This window comes from Silene latifolia, chromosome 8 (genome assembly GCF_048544455.1).
Source record: "Silene latifolia isolate original U9 population chromosome 8, ASM4854445v1, whole genome shotgun sequence".
In the NCBI taxonomy this organism is placed as follows: domain Eukaryota; kingdom Viridiplantae; phylum Streptophyta; class Magnoliopsida; order Caryophyllales; family Caryophyllaceae; genus Silene; species Silene latifolia.
Window position 1 is genome coordinate 41,989,308 of NC_133533.1, and position 17,323 is coordinate 42,006,630.

The 17,323-nt window shown below is 36.0% G+C and overlaps 2 protein-coding genes across 3 annotated transcripts; one reads left to right on the forward strand and one right to left on the reverse strand.

Annotated features, from left to right (window-relative positions):
- Nucleotides 1-3,124: 3,124 nt before the first annotated feature.
- LOC141596756 (pentatricopeptide repeat-containing protein At2g45350, chloroplastic-like) lies at nt 3,125-5,401 on the forward strand. Its single transcript, XM_074416997.1, has one exon. The coding sequence runs from the start codon at nt 3,218-3,220 to the stop codon at nt 5,153-5,155; it is 1,938 nt and encodes a 645-aa protein (XP_074273098.1). The 5' UTR covers nt 3,125-3,217; the 3' UTR covers nt 5,156-5,401.
- A 4,133-nt stretch (nt 5,402-9,534) lies between these two features.
- LOC141596757 (cysteine-rich receptor-like protein kinase 17) lies at nt 9,535-13,880 on the reverse strand. 2 transcript variants are annotated; one of them, XM_074416998.1, is made up of 4 exons: nt 13,318-13,880; nt 12,047-12,307; nt 10,823-11,662; nt 9,535-10,309 (listed from the first exon to the last, which is right to left on the reverse strand). In XM_074416998.1, the coding sequence occupies exons 1-4, from the start codon at nt 13,736-13,738 to the stop codon at nt 9,828-9,830; spliced, it is 2,004 nt and encodes a 667-aa protein (XP_074273099.1). In that variant the 5' UTR covers nt 13,739-13,880; the 3' UTR covers nt 9,535-9,827. The 2 variants fall into 2 exon arrangements, with proteins under 2 accessions (XP_074273099.1, XP_074273100.1); XM_074416999.1 differs by having other exon boundaries at nt 12,047-12,356; nt 12,655-13,856.
- Nucleotides 13,881-17,323: the final 3,443 nt, after the last annotated feature.

The following is a 17,323-nucleotide window of genomic DNA, read 5'->3' on the forward strand; positions in this document are numbered from 1 at the left end:
ATTCCCACCAAAATTTTAAAACACTTTCCACAACAACTTACTCGCAACAACAACGGCTTTTAACCGTTGTGAAAACTTTCCACAATGGTTTTAGTAAATAACCTAACCGTTGTAAATATCTTTTATAACGGCGGCTTTAACAACGTCCGCTTTTTATTTTTACAACGGTTTTTACTCGTTGTTATAGCATGTATCTGTAGTAGTGGGTGAATAAATGGGTCAAGGAAAACGGTTGAAGTTCGAAAATTCTCGAAACAAAGACTGTTGTAAGTTGGGACAAAATTAATGAAATTATTAACACGACTTTGGTTCCTTCACAACAGTCACCCACAACCATTCCCGTCACAGGTACTCCGTATCCCATTGCTAATTATGTTAATTGTAATATTTTTTCTCCTGCCCATCAACATTTTCTTGAAGCTATTTCTAATGAAACAGAACCTAAATCCTTTAAGTAAGCCATTTGTAATCCAAAACGGAAGCAAGAGTTGGAGAAGGAAATTGACGCGTTAGAAGCTAATAACACGTGGTCGATGGTGGATTTACCTCCGAATAAAATGGCAATTGGCTCTATGTGGGTCTAAAAGATTAAGCATAAGTCTGATGGTTCGGTTGAACGATATAAAGCGAGATTAGTGGTCTTTGGGAATCATCAAGTGGAAGGTATTGATTTTGTCAAAACTTTCGCTCCTACTGTCAAAATGGTTACGGTTCGAACTTTTCTTACTGTTGCTGCAATAAAAAATTGGGAATTACACCAGATGGATGTTCAAAACGCATTTCTTCAGGGAGATCTATCCGAAGAAGTCTATACGCGGCTTCCGCCTGGGTTTGGTCACGGGTTGAAAGGTAAAGTTTGCCGTCTCTATAAATCTTTGTATGGGCTTCGTCAGTCTCCACGGTGTTGGTATGCAAAACTCGCCACTGCTTTATGTTCATATGGCTTTTCACATAGTCCGTCTGATCATTCGTTATTTGTCTATCGCAGAGGTGACATCGTTATTAATATTCTTGTCTACGTTGATGATTTGGTGATTGCCGGGAATGATAGTGCTGCTATTCTCGATTTTAAGAGCTATTTAGTTAAATGTTTTCGTATGAAAGACTTGGGTAAGTTAAAATATTTTTTGGGTCTTGAAGTAGCAAGTAATTCTAGCGGTATATTTCTTTGTCAACGAAAGTACACACTTGATTTATTAACGGAGACCGGGCTTCTCGGCTCGAAACCCGCTACTGTTTCCATGGAGGAAAATCACAAGCTAGCACTTTCTCTAGAGCCGTTGTTTCCCGATCCGTCCAAATATCGTCGTCTGGTGGGCAAATTGATTTATCTTACTCTTACTCGACCCGAGCTCAGTTATTCGGTCCATATTCTTGCGCAATTTATGCAAACCCCATTGCAAGCCCATTGGGACGCCTTGCTACGTGTGGTTCGGTATTTAAAAGGCAATCCTGGTCAAGGGATCCTTTTACGTGCTAATGCTCCGATGGTGTTAGAAGCCTACTGTGATTCCAATTATGGTGCTTGTCCGATAAGTCGACGGTCTCTCACGGCATATTTTGTTTTTCTTGGAGGCTCGCCGATATCATGGAAAACAAAGAAGCAGGTTACGGTTTCTAAATCTTCCGCTGAAGCAGAATATCGTGCAATGGCTTCCGCTACATGCGAGATCCTTTGGTTAAAAGGTCTTCTTCGAAGTTTGGGTATTGAGCATTCCTCGGCAGTCTCTTTACAATGTGATAGTCAAGCGACTTTACACATTGCTAATAATCCCGTCTTTCATGAGTGCACGAAACACATCGAAATCGACTGTCATTTTGTCCGCGATGAGATTATGTGTAAAACTATCGCTCCCTCTTATGTAAATACTACTTCTCAACTTGCGGATATCCTTACAAAAGCTCTTGGGCGATCTCAATTTCATTGTCTATTGGGCAAGTTGGGCATTTCAAGTCTCCATGCTCCAACTTGAGGGGGGGTGTTAGCGTAAATATTTGATGTATCGCAAATATTACGCAATAGTTGACCGAGTAGATAGATGATTCGGTGTATTATTTAGTGTATCATTTTGTTCCATATTTTCGGGAGGTAGTTTAAGAATTTTGTTATTCTTTCCTAAACTTTAGCTAATCACATTGTATATATTGTGGTGACTTACGTTGAATGAAACACACAGAAAACTTTCACCCAAAACTTCTCTTATTCTATTATTAATTCCTTTATATAGTTACCATTAAGAAGCATAAAAATCTCTTGACGTAGTTGTCATTGCACACTTGCTTAATTCATTTTTTAGCTTGAAGACGCGAACAAAATTCCTACTCAATAAATTTTAGTTGTTCTACTTTATTTTTATCTAAGTCAGTTTTGTATTAAAAAAATTGCGAGAAAACTTCTTGTTTATAGTAAATAAAATCACATATCTTAAAATTTTTAGTTTATAACAATGTATTTGTTTATTGCAATTCATTATTTCAAAATTAATAATAATAAAAAAAAAATATTCTTTTGTTATTTGGAGTCTCAAATCAACATATAGAACCGGGTCTCCTAAATTTATTGGACGGCTCTATAATGCGCCATAAGAATAAGATGGTGGAATGGTAAGTGCACACTCTTGGACAAACACCTCTTCAATTAATTCTTGCATTAAAATAATGTGAAAGCATATTTAAACGGTCTCTCATTAGCATAAGATAAAGAATTAACAAAAACGCTCATTCTTATCATCAACCGTCTTAGAACATGTTATTGTTAGACTATCTTCTTTGTAACCCCTTATTAGCTCTTTTAATGTCAGCAATATCCTTTCGTTTGTATAGTTCGTGAGCATAAAAAGCGGCTTACACAGTCCTTGTTCAAACAAAAATAGCAATCCCTCCGGCTTAGCATTAACTAACTCCTAGAGTCCTAGTGTGTGAAAACGGGTTTTTTGTAACAACTTTTTTTACGTTTTGTGCTTATAGTTAAAGTGTCGGTTATGCGTATTTAAATTAGAAACCGCTTTTTTTATTATTATTATTAGGTAAGGAAACTAGATTGATCATCTATCATAGACCAACCTATCTCATCCTTTCGGATGAGTGAGTGTTATCTGTATTGCCAGTCTTAACCAGACCAAATGACTAATTGCGGTCTTTGATTAGCAATAACCACCACTTTAACGCATTTACCTGTTGCAACTAATTCTCCCAACAAATTTTCCCGCTAAAATTCATGCTACTCACTGTAAATTTCTCCCAACCATGGAGCTCAATTTCACCCACAATTTCTCTCCTTCAACATTGCAAAACCCTAAATGATATTAATCAAATCCATGCTCGTTTAATTACTACTGGGTTTATCAAAAACCCTAATTTTACCACTAAACTTATCCTCAATTTGTGTTCTTCATCTAGTACACCCCATATCAAATTTGCCCACAATCTTTTGTCATCGCGATACGGTCGAATTTCAGTAGATAATGATCAATTTGATCCCTATTTGTTTAATGCAGTTATAAAGGCCTTTGCTTTTGGTAATCATGTGTCAAAACATGCTGTGTTAGTTTTTATTTTGCTGCTTGAGAAGGGTTTTTGTCCTGATAAATACTCGTTTTCGTTGGTGTTGAAAGCGTGTTATCGATTTGGGTTGTTAAAGGAAGGTGTACAGATCCATGGGTTGTTGAGGAAATTGGATATTGGGTCGGAATTGTATCTGGGAAATTGTTTGATATCATTGTATGCGAAGTGTGGATATGTTGGGCTTGCACGCCAGGTGTTTGATAAAATGCCGGAGAGAGATATGGTTTCTTTTAATGCCATGATCGATGGTTATGTTAAGGCGGGATTGGTGGGTCTTGCAAGGGAGTTGTTTGATGGCATGTCAATTGAGGAGAAGAATTTGAGAACATGGAATTGTATGATTAGTGGGTATGTGCAATTAGAAGGCGAGATTGGTCAAGCTTGGGAGTTATTTGAGGAAATGCCAATGAGAGATTTGGTTACTTGGAATTTGATGATTGATGGTCATGTCAAATGCAAGAAAATGGAAATCGCTCATGATTTGTTTTATAGAATGCCTGAAAGGGATGTCATCACTTGGGCATCGATGATTGATGGATATGCGAAGATTGGTAGTCTTGCTATTGCTAGGGATTTGTTTGATCAAGCCCCTGAAAAGGATATTGTGGTTTGCAATGCGATGATGTCGGGCTATGTCCAAAACGGAAATTCTATAGACGCGTTGCAGTTCTTCCATGATACAATAGGAATGAATAAACTGTTCCCTGATAAGACCACCTTGTCAATAGTACTTTCTGCTATTGCTCAATTAGGGCGCATTGATGAGGGTATTGCAATACACTCCTATATTGAGGACAATGGATTTACAGTCGATGGAAAACTTGGGGTGGCTCTCATCGACATGTATTCAAAGTGTGGAAGCATTGAAAATGCGATTCACTTATTTGAAAGCATTGAAGTAAAGGAGGTCGACCATTGGAATGCTATGATAGGAGGGATGGCTATTCATGGTTTAGGTGAATTGGCGTTTGAGCTTTTCATGGAGATGCAAACACTACATGTTAAGCCAGACGATATTACATTCATTGGGTTGCTCAATTCTTGTGGCCATGCTGGTTTGGTGAAGGAAGGACAAATATGTTTTGAGCTCATGAGGAGAGTTCACAATGTAGAGCCAAAACTTCAGCACTATGGATGCATGGTTGACATACTTTGTCGAGCAGGGAAACTAGAAGAAGCGAAAAAATTTATAGATAAGATGCCTATTGAGCCAAATGACATTATATGGAGGACAATGCTCAATGCTTGTGTAACCTACAAAAACTTCTATCTGGGGAAGAAAATTTCTAAGCATCTAATTAAGCTTGATTTTAATTATTCAGGCTCGTACGTTCTTACATCCAATATGTATGCTGGTTTTGGTATGTGGGGCGATGTTAGCAAGATAAGAGCTGAAATGGGTAATAGAGCTCTGAAGAAACTTCCTGGATGTAGTTCGATTGAAATAAACGGGGTGGTCTATGAGTTTTTGGTTAGAGATCAATCCCATCCTCTTGCTAGTGAGGTGTATTCTCTAGTCGACAACTTTGGTGCTTCAGGGTTATGCTTGAAGTCAGAATTAGGTGCCACAGAGCTGGAATTAGTCAGCTAATTCCTAATTCCTTGAAGATTGACATATTGCCGTTGAAATCCTGCAAAACGTCTCCAAATGTTTGTGTATATTGAAATCTTCTTCTAATATTGTTACATTAGCATAAATATAGTTGTAAAAACTCATAATTGTTGTATAATTAGGTGTTACGATTCATTTTTGAAAAATCAGCATCTTCTGTTCCATCGGGGTTATACCCCGTATATGATATGAACAACAGGTGTTCAATATGATTAACCATTTGAATAGAACTATAAGTTGCTTTATATGTAGCTTTATCTGCTGAACAGGGTCCGAAAACGACGAAATTTACAGGACAAAGAAATTGAGAAGTTACAGAAGTTGACAAGAAGAGTTCACATGAAGGAAAAAGGAAAAACAGTGGTGTGAAATTATGGTTGTTTCCAATGACAAAGTTAGAGCATTGTGTTTGTCTTTAGGTGTTTTCGTCTGTAGACATTATATGGAACTTGGAATCTTTGCAATTTTTGTCAAATTTCAGCTAAAATTGCTCTTGGAATCAAGTTTGCAGATGATTATGACATTTTTTGTTGCTTTGTATATTCCCTCTTTAGGATCGATCACATATCTCATTTAGGTCAAGTTATTGTGTAGTTATGTCACGATACATTTACGGCATTTTAAAAGAAATGTCACTTATTTTTCTCCTAAAATCTTCTATTTGAATATCTATACATAGGAGGTTTAACATGTTTGTATTATATATTCATAGATTTTAAATTGACACCTTAAAAATTTTCATAATTCATCTCCTAAAATCTTAAAATATTTTTTATACCTCAAGCTAATGATTTCATTTTATAAATACTCTCGAATTATTATAACGAATTTTTTTCACTTGAAATTAGTAATAACATTTTATAATTTTGTTTTATACATAATAAGTATGCGTCAATTTATTCTCAGATAATTTATAAATGAAAAATTTTAGCATTTTGTAGTTTATAATTCACTAAGTTTTATAATTTTATTCTCTTTTATTTAAAATTTTATAATTGAGCGTTTATTGAAATTTTTCTAGTTTGATGGAAAAACTGTTTCTTTTTACGTAATAATAACTAGTTTGTCACCCGTGCAAAGCACGGGATAGTTCCATATTTTCTTAGGATTTTGACGTTTATTTTTATCTATAAAATTGAACGTCAATGTTTGAATATAAATGTATAACAAATTCTTGCACAAATTACGATATATAGTACAAGACAATAACATATTTTTTCTTAAATATAAATAGTACAAATACTTTTTTTTGTTTCAATTACGAAAACAATTATATATGAACAAAATAGTTATCCAAAATTTGCACCGAAAACTTTCCAACCCATTGACATAAAATATGTGCTCTTTTATTTGAATCTATCTTTTAATAAACAATACATCCATAACTTTTCAGTTTCTAACTTACGTTTTTTTACCTTTAATTTTACCTCAATTCCGTGCCTTTTATATTTCATCCCCTCTTCATATTAACCACGCGATACTTTTGCATTATCTGCATTCACATACGGAGTATGTTTCATGATGCTTTAAAGTTTATATAAAAAATATAATGACAAAAAGGTCAAACATCAACATGGCAAAAACTTGACAAACGAATCAAAACATTGTCACATGTAAATCATTTAAATTAAACCAAATGGAAAACATGAATTCAAATATAAAGCAAATAATTTAAAAAAAACTACATAACAAATTAAAATATACTTTATTGGAAACAACAACAACAACAACAACAACAACAACAACAACAACAATACTCGCTACAATCAAATAAATAAATTAAACTATAAAATATAAATCCACAACTTAGAAACTCAAGAGCAAATGAGCAATAGATTTTAAATAATAAAGTAAATAGAAACTATTATAGGTATTATAGGTTTTATAGCCATTATACAACCATAAATTTCAATATTTTAATTTTATTTTTAATTGTTTTTGTGGAATTATTTAATTAGATAATTGATTGCCGAGAAACTCAAGAGGTGAATTAAATAGGAAAAAATGTTAATGAAAATTATGGGTGTTATCTGTTAAGTAATATAAAGAGTTATAATCAATTTATTAACATATTATATTATAAAAATTAATTAAATAGGAAAAAAATTTAATTAATTTGGTGGGTGTTAAATATTATGAAGAGTTTTAATCAATTTATTACCATGTTTAATTAAAAAAATGAATTAAATAGGAAAAAATGTTAATAAAAATGGTGGGTGTTAAGTAATATGAAGAGTTTTAATTAATAAGTTTTAATTAATTTATTAACATGTTTTATTACAAAAAATTCGATTAAATTTTCAATTTTAATTATAAATTATAAATTTTATTAACATTTTTATCACAAAAAATTCAATTAAAATGTCAATATTAATTATAAATTATGAAATTTTGATGTAAATTTCTAAAGGTTACATAAATTTTGGAAAACAATATTTTAATATACAAAAATCATTTAAGAATATAGATAATATCTTTTAATATTATAGATAAGTGAATTAAATTAATTTATAGATAAATGAATTAAACTAATGTCATGTAATAATAAATTAATGTCGGTTGACGAAATGAGCGGAAAAGGGGGGATTGTTGTTGTCGGTAGGAGCAGTGATGATGAGAGACGGGGTAATTGGGTATAAATGTGTGTGTGGCATTTGGGTTATGCGGCTGACGTGAGCTTCGAATGTCTGCGTGGCTTTATTTTATCCTACGTGGCAGTGTCTACGTGGACTTAATTGGTCATTTTAGGGTAGCCTTTTAATAATATTTTATAGATGAAAAGATTTAGAGTAACAAAAGAAATAATTATTGCCATATTTGAATAGATGCATTTTGGTTTGAAAATTTTTTAGAATTCTTATTCTCTTAGTAGACAGAGGATTCGATAGTTACACTATACAATGTAATAAGCCATGACATATTTCACAAGTCATGAGAGGAGGACATGAAATGATGAGACTTTCTGATACGATTCCGTATGATGACATATTTTAAAATTTATTAGTTTATTTCCTAATTTAGTTTTCCCCTTATCTCAGTTTTAGGAAGTTTAATGATTTCAAATGAAGGAAATGGGGCAAAAGAGTATTACTTGTACAGTTATATCCTGATAAAAACACGATATTTAGAGCAAGTCCAATGGCAAGCAATAACTTTCTAGCTTGGTGAATCCATATCACATTCTAAGCTACAACCTTTTTAAACTACTAAACCATTCCAATGGTTTAACTAGCTTTTGTTTTGTTGAATAAAATAAAAAACTAAGCAAAAATCAAACCTAAATTAATAAAGCAATTTTTCTATTGGTTAATTTCTAATTGTGGGCCCAATTAAGCAACTAGCTTCTTAAGCCAAGCCATCTTAATTTGGCATCTCCAAGGGTGTAGCAACTAGCTACACCATCTTAAATTTGGCATCTCCAAGGGTACGTACCACTTAATTTTGTCCATTTATATTTCTTTTACACAAAATATTTATAGACGGCATATATCCGTCTATAACTAAAGACGGGTCAAATACAATACCACGTTTCTAATAGGACAAGCAACAAGTGGGTGATGGGGACAAAAAATGTCACCACTTTCAAGCTATGTGACTCGTCTTTAGCTATAGACGGATATCCGTCTATAGCAAGACTAGCTGTTTCTTTTATTGCATTTTACATGAAATGTCACTCATTTTCCTCCTATATTCCGCCTCAAAATTGCGCTGTTATAAGCATTGTTGCGGCCCATAATATCATATTTATAACCAATGGCGGAGTCCGGATTTGTCGTTAGGGGGCGAAAATTTTAGCGAAAATGAATAGTAACATCATAAGATAAAATTAAAAAAAATCTCAAAATTTAACTAAAAAATTTCGGCAACTTCATTTTTCAGTGCCACAGTTGACGAGAATTACTACAATGTGATGCTCCGTAACATATTTCACAAAGTGATGACTGATGAGAGGAGGACATCCATTTAAGTGTCAAGATTGTGATGGAGCCAAATTTTGTCCTGAGCTTAAAATTATGTAAATTGAGAGTGACCTTGAGGTTTTCACAATGAAGGAAATGGGGCAAAACAGTACCACTTCACATGCAAACTCTTAAAGATGGTGGGCCCCAACCAAGTAGGCCCATATTTCAACCAAGTGCTGCTCCATTCTCCTCTATTTACCCACTTACCATTCTCTGTCTCATCCTTACATTTGAACGTGTGTTGTAAAGTAGAACATTAAGGGTCTGTTGTTATTGATTCAAATGTGCCATAATCGACCTAAGAAAATCCGACAGAATAACAAAAGTGATTAATTACTACTCTTCTATGCTTTATATATGCTGACATTCCCCTGATTATTTGCATGATGAAGCCACTTAGAACAAACAGATACGAAGATAAGATTAATAAGAGAAAAACCCGAAATCAGTCTAGGGAGTACACTTGCCATCAAAATCCTAACTAGCTTACATGTTACAAGTTACAACATTGTTACATATTACAAGGCATTGCACCTAACTTTCATAAGTTTGGGAACATATTAGCCTAAGTGTGATTAGCAGGCAGTCAGATATTGCCAATTTGTACCTAAAGAACTCGATAGGACCTGCACCGTACCCAAAACGAATCACCCCGACACAGGTCCAACAATTTGGCATCAGTTTCTACTTCAGGAACTCTCGTCGAGTAGACTAAGTTCTTGTCTAACTGTGTTTATTGTCGGCCTTTGATATGGGAGTTCATGGGTGCAAAGGACAGCTAGTTTACCGAGCTTCATAGCCTCAGTTTCAGAATACTCGTCACGAAGATTTGGGTCAATAATTTCTCCTAGCTTCCCTAGTTCAGCAGACTGGCGAGTAGATGGGTCAAATCTAGTCTGACCAGAAAGGATTTGGAATACAAGCATGCCAAATGCATAAATATCACTTTTGTCAGTAAACTTTCCTGTGGTTGTGTACTCAGGAGCAAGATACCCCATTGCAGCACTGGCTTTCAGCATTGAGAAAACGATGTCGTCTGCCAGGAGCTTGTGGAGACCGGACCCCACGAGAAGTGGGTTTAGATGCCAGTCGACAAGCACTTTTTCAGCCGATATAATCTGGTGAACTAAGGCAGGTTTGCTGCCTTGTGGGCTGTGTAGGTAATCAATACCTGATAAGGAAAAGAAAATATATTAATTTCAGCTTTTTTTTCTAGGAATTTAATTGGTGTATGAGCGAGCAATCAGAGTTACGAAACTGATATGGCAAGTTTCTGGAGATGCTGCCTTTAGCATTATCCAATGGCTGTATCGATGTTGTTTATCACTGAACCAGGAATAGGGCATGGACTTAATTTAATTCAAGTTTATATGGGGCGGTCTCACATGACAAATCAACCCATTAACCATATAATTCAACGAAGAATAGACAGGTATTTGCGTTGATCTCACATGTGAGATGTGAGATAGTCAGTCTCACACAAGAGTACAAGACTCATTGATGCAAAATATCTTGCTAGTATGAAATATGAATACATAGTTAAAACTTTACTCGTGCCTTCCTTCATCTACTACATTTTCACTTAGGATCGTGTTGGCCTCATAGTCGGCATGTCTATACTTCATACGGGCAAAACATCAGCTTACAAACGACAAATGTTATTGTACAAGAAAAGGAAACAAACCTTTAGCAATGCCCTTGATGATGGAAACCCTAGTAGACCACTTGAATACTTTTTCATCACCATCCTTCAAATCTAGGTATTGCACCAAACTTCCATTTGGAACGAAGTCATAGATTAGAAAACACTCACTCCTTCCCTTAGAGCAGCAAAATCCTCTCAACCGGACGACATTTCCATGCTGCAATGAAGTCAAAATCTTCAATCCCTTCAAAAACTCAACTTCATCCGATTTGCAGTTTGACTTGGCTATGCGCTTGATAGCAACAATAGATCCATCTCTCAACACTCCTTTGTATACAGCCGAGTAATTGCTCCTTCCAAGGAAATTCACCTCGGAGAAGTGCTGTGTAGCTGACTCCACATCTTCCAAATTGAACATACAGCTTTCGAAGAATTCTTGTGACCCTTTCTCAAGCAGGTCCCACCTGCTTGAATACTCCAAACTAATTAGAGAAGCACTCTTAACATCCTTCTGATTGGAGTTTATTTGACCATCACTATTAACCAAGTTGTTTCCAATCTTTTGCTTTTTCCTACGATACCACGAGAATGTGGAAAGACCAATGACAGTGGCTATGGCAATTACAATAACTCCAGCTATGACATTAATATGAGAGTTCTTTGAATGATTCAAACACTGTTGTTTCGTGCAATTTGGCAGGAGATTTGCGGATTCTGGTATGCCTTTTTCTGCAAAACCCCCAGAACCAGCTGCAAATGGATCAAGCTTATTCGGGCTATGGGTGTCAGAATAAGTACAGACTCTCAAAGAAGTAAACCCAGCTCCACATAAACCAGGATTGTTCTTGAATTGAAATCCATCATTTAGTCTCTGCAAAGCTTCACATATTAAAATACAAGTTATTCTCTAATCTCATTTACCTGTTTCGCTATTAAACAATAATCAAAATACAGCACGATAACCCCAGTTCCTCAAGGACGCCTCCGAAGTAAGAGGGGTCATGTCTTCACAGCTTATCTCTGTGTAGCTACAGATAAATGTTGTTTCTAAATGACCCACTATCAAAACTGCTGACAATCGCATATATTGACTGCTATTTCACGTTAAAAAGAAGCACAATTGGCTCAGTGAGTCAATTTAACTTTAACTGATTTTATCATAATCCAAAACCAAAGATTAACAAGTCTTGACTCTATGGAAACACTTCCAGAGTACGGAGTATATTGCAACTATTGAAAGAAATTTAAAACTTTTTTAATTACCAGAAGGTACATTGCCAGAAAGAGTATTGTTTTGAACATCAAGAAGTCTCAGATGCGGCGCTTCAGCCAACTTGACAGGAATAGAACCAAAGAAGTTATTAAAGCTCAAATCCAGCCTGGTGAGCCCCTCCAAGTCTCCTAAACTAGCCGGGATCGCTCCTGTCAACTGATTATATTGCAAAGCTAGAACATTAAGCTTCTTAAGCGACCCGAGTTGAGTAGGCACTTTCCCACTTAACTTATTATAACACAGCTGCAAAACTGCACAGCGAAGCAAGCAGATTAAAGTTAATAAGGGCTTCACAACAAACTTAGGGGGCGTTTGGTTCGAAGGGAAGGAATGGAATGGATTGGAATCTCATACCATTGTGGTATGGATTCTAAATCCCATACTTGGTTTATATTGTTTGGTTGAACCTTGGAATGGAATGAAATAAATATTATGGAATGGAGTTAGAATCTTGGGTTAAAGGTTGGGTATGAGATTAGAGGGGGTTGGAATGGATTTAGAATCCATCCGGATTCTAACTCCATTCCAAAATAGCTCAAACAAACACTAGAATGGATTAAATCCATTTCATTCCATTCCAACTCCCCCAACCAAACACCCCCTTAAACAATCCCATTGCCATGCAAAGTTGATGAAATCAACAGTGAAGAACTATAACCATTCTAGTACAAAACATAGCAATTAAGACCAATTAAGACCTACCAAAAATATTTAACAAATAAAAGTAAAATAAAAGTCATAAAGATTCAAACTTTAGGTCATTAGTTGATTAAAAATGATAAGAGCCACTTTAACAAAATTACACATTTTAGGCTTTATTTCAAAAACCAAATTAGCTTATTATTTCAACTAAACAAATTAGTTATGTATTTAAATAATAAAAGAGACAATAGCTATGAACTAAACTTTTTGTAGTACTAAACACAATAAACCCAGATGAAGTTAGTTAAGAAATTAAATGAAAGAGTCAATAAACAGGAGCAAAACCCTTTGTGGTTCACAAAAGCTTAATTGAGACCGCCTTGAGCTTAACACGGTCTCAGTTTCATGCGATGTGGTTCGGTTCATTTAATGCTAGTTAGAATGAGCTAAGACAGTCCCTTTTCATGTGATGTGGTTCATATAATACTAGCTAAAATGACCTAAGACGGTCTTAAGCAAGACTAACCCTCTTTGTACCAATACAAAACACAATAAACCCAAATGAAATTACAAATGTGATAAAAATCGAAACTTTGGACAAATAAAAGAACAAACCAACCTTGTAAATTAGACATATTCCCAAGATGTTCAGGAATACTTCCAGTAAAATTATTGACATCCAAATACAGATCAGTAAGCAGAGTTAGCTCAGCAATTTCTTTAGGAATTTTACCACTCAACTTGTTGAAATGCAGGTAAAGCCCAGATAAGCTCTTGAGTTTAGCAATGGTTGAAGGTAAAACCCCATTTAACCCTTTACCTTGCAGTGAAATATTAGCAACTTTACCATCTGCATTACAAGCAACACCTTCAAATGTGGGACCATTACAAGGGTCACCATTAACAGTCCATGAAGATAGGTAAGTTCCATGAGGGTCTAGGGATGATTTTATGTCAATGAGAGTTTTCAGCTCGGCATTTTCGCAAACAGTTGGTGTGCATAGCAGAAAAAGGGGTAAAATGGTGAAAATGAGGTGCATGTTTTTGTGGGTTTTTGAGAAGGGTAAGAAAGATTTGAAGTTTATGGTGTGGAACAGTGGAAGTTGGAAAGTGGAAGAAGGTAAGATGTGGAGAGAGACAGGAACAGGTTAAGTGAGTGAGGTGAACATTGAACTACAGTTTAGTATTTTTTTTTTTTTTTTGGATGGAAAGACATGAGGTCGGAAGCTAGGTAGCACGGACACTCCTCCTAATTAGCCGTTTCGTATCCAATATCTTGTCGAATACGATATTCGTCGGACACACACGGACACGCCTAAATGTGTCGGATACCGATAAATGAGTAATGAGGTGGAGTATAAGACGGGCTTGAGTGGGAAGTAATAGAGGTGATCATGGGCCGGGCCAATGCGGGCTTGGGCCGGGCCTATCTAAGAAAAGCGACCCATTTGTGTGGGCCGGGCTGGGTCGGGCCAGATGCGTGGGCTTATTTAGCAAGCCCAAACCCGGTCCTTATGGGCTAATGCGGGCTTTTGGGCCTAAATGGGCTTTTTTAGGCCCTAAAATTTACGACTTACCCAGGAAATAATTAGCGTAATACTTCCTCCATTCAACTCCACTCTACCACTTTGCTTTTTCACGTTTGCCAACGCGTATTTTGCGCGGTAAATATCGTTAGCTACGTATTTGCAAAAATTATAAAAATTAGATATTTTTAATATACTCGTAAAGACGAATCAAACAAGATCCCACATGAATGTATTTTCACTTATGTATTAAGAGAAAATCGAAATTGAATATGCATTTGTGAATAGTGTAGAAAATAGAAATAGGTAGAGTGGAGTTGAATGGAGGAAGTAGCTTCATTTACAACTTTTAAAACATACATAGTGTATAAAATTGCACAAAATATGATGAAATGCATATGAATTGCTCTCTAAAATAAAATAATGACAAAAATCGTCACTTTAGAATGCTTAATCATGCATTCTTAGATATGATTTATGTTATGCATACTTTGTTTTATAAATCTAAAAAAATATACTTGAGTTTATAAAGAGTTGGGTATAACTTTAACGCTACTTTAATAGGTTTTATTAGAAAAAATATTCATTCTTAATAAATATGGGCCGGGCCGGGCCAAAATTTGGGCCAAAAGCTTGGTCCAAACCCGCCCCCAAAATATTTTGGGCCTTTTTAGGCCGGCCCATGGGCTTTTTTGGGCCAAAACTAAAGGTCCAAGCCCTTTAAAAAAACGGGCCGGGCCGGGTAGGGCTAATGGGCTTGGGCCATTTGATCAGCTCTAGGAAGTAAGAATAAGTTATAGTCAAAGTCAAATTTTACGTTCAATTATTTAAATTTACTTTCAAATACATTTATAAAAATAAAATGGTATGTTAATTACAACTATAAAATATATATTTTGTTAAATTTAAATAACGTGTCTCGTGTCCTAAATTTCATGGGATGTCGTGTCACGTGTCCGTGTCCGTTTTGGTACTACCTAGGTCGAAAGCAACAATATCATCTAATACATCATTTATCAACCCACCCTCAGGTTGAAAAATCTAATGGAGCGTAATGACCCATATAATGTGCCCAAAATGGATCTTCTCTATTTTTTTCTCTTCATTTTTTTCTCTAATACACACCTATCTTATACTCCCTTCAATTCACCATTTTCTTCCCTATTTCCTTAAACGGATTATTCAGGTTTTCTTCCATATTTCCTATTTTGACAAATTTTTCCACCTATGCAATTACCATATTGTCCTTGTTATATTTTTAGATTTACAATTTATGCCACAACTTATACTACTAACCTAAGTACTAACCCAACAATTAAACCCAATCCATTAACACTAACCCTAATTAACAATCCAGCCCAACCCAATTAACCCCTTACTTAACCTTAATCCCTCTCGCCTTATTTACCCGTCTAACCTAGAAAACCCTAGAACATTCTCTCTATTCCGCCATTTTCATGTCGTCTTTCTCTCTCTACATCTCTCCCATTTTCTCTAAACTTCTCCCATTTTCTCTCTTTTAAACAATTCCTCACCACTGACCTAAAATTTCCCTCTCTCAAATCTCCCAGTCAATTAGCATGTCGATGTCGATTTTTCCTAAATCGCGATAAATTTGAATACTGTCACAATTTTACTCCAGATATGGGTTGTTATTACTCAGATCTTGAAGATGGTCCTTGTTTGTTCAACAAATCTATTGTTGATTTTGATGGTGGTCTTGAAGATTGTGAAAGGGGAAGAGAGATGAGGTGCATGATTGTGAAGGGGGGAAGAGAGATGATGATGGTGAGGTTGTTGCGGGTGAATGTAGTGAAAACTACGGTGATGGTGTGCCTGATTGTGAAGGGGAGAAGAGAGTTGATGATGATGAGAACGCTAGGGAGGAGATGGCGGAGTTTATAAGGCTCAATTCTGAGAAAAGGGCGAAGAGGATGGTTGCTAGCTGTCAAGCACCAGAGCATGAATAGTGGTTTTTGACTGAGCTTGCTACATATTTTCCTATGTTTGGCCTACTACTTGAAGATGGCGAGGGGGTTAAGAGAAATGATGTTGATGAGGAGGTGAGGCCTGACTCATGTGATGTTGTGTCTGATTACTCTGTTCATGTCCCTGATTCAATTGATATTATCCCTAATTCCTTGGGTGCACTTGATGAATGTGTCCAAGAAACCTGCATGTCTGATCAGATAAAGGAAGAGAAGGATAGGGAGGTCTTTATGGCCTCAGTTGGCGCATCATTTTGCCTACGTTCTTTAGGGCCTCAGTTGGCGCATCATTTTGCTCAATAAGACGAGTTACCTCATCAATGCTCATCTCAGCAACTTTAGCATAAGCAACATATCTCTTTGACGACATTTTGAGCGTCAATAATCAAAATAAACGTAAGCACATAGCCTACGACTCAAAATAAAACATTAGATCCGCCCAAAGAGGTACTCTGTCGAGTATCCTAAGACACTCGGCCAAGTGCTCACACTCTAGTAGCTGATCCACAAATCACATTGTAACACCCTCATACTCCAAGTGCCTTACCAGGACCACTCAGGTATAAGGATACTACCATCTCGGTTACCCGAGGCAATGATAATCATAAGACAATAAAGAAACATACTTTATTAAATAACTTTAAGTGATTACATAACAAACCAACTGTAAGCAAAATACAACTGTTCTCAAACTATAAACCAACTGAATGGAACTGCCTTAACAAACACAGCGGAAGACTAAAGACTCTGATATGTGATGACTCCATCCCCAGCTAGATCCCACGCGTATCCAAGATATACCTGTCAAGCAACTGCTCACCACCCCCGAATGGATCACCACAGTTTTTAAAACATTTAAACGGGGTCAGTACTAATCACACAATTCCAATGTATATATCAACAATAAGACATATAGACAGCTTAGCTGTCACGCACACACACAACCACACCAATTCCAGTCCTCTCAATCACTGACTGTCCACTGGACCAGCCCTGCCAGTGGGGGACCGCAGCTGTACCCACCAAATCCCCGCTCCACATAGTGAGCGATAACCCTGTCCATTAATGTGCACATCCCTTCTGTGGCGGGTTCCACAGAAGGCGAAACTAG

Excerpts from the sequence above, each read along its gene's own strand:
- LOC141596757 (XM_074416998.1), bottom strand. The coding sequence starts at position 13,738 with ATGCACCTCATTTTCACCATTTTACCCCTTTTTCTGCTATGCACACCA. Across the intron at positions 12,308-13,317 it reads GAATATGTCTAATTTACAAG|TTTTGCAGCTGTGTTATAAT; the intron begins GTTGGTTTGTTC and ends TTCGCTGTGCAG. Across the intron at positions 10,310-10,822 it reads CATCAAGGGCATTGCTAAAG|GTATTGATTACCTACACAGC; the intron begins GTTTGTTTCCTT and ends TTTCCTTATCAG.
- LOC141596756 (XM_074416997.1), top strand. The coding sequence starts at position 3,218 with ATGCTACTCACTGTAAATTTCTCCCAACCATGGAGCTCAATTTCACCC.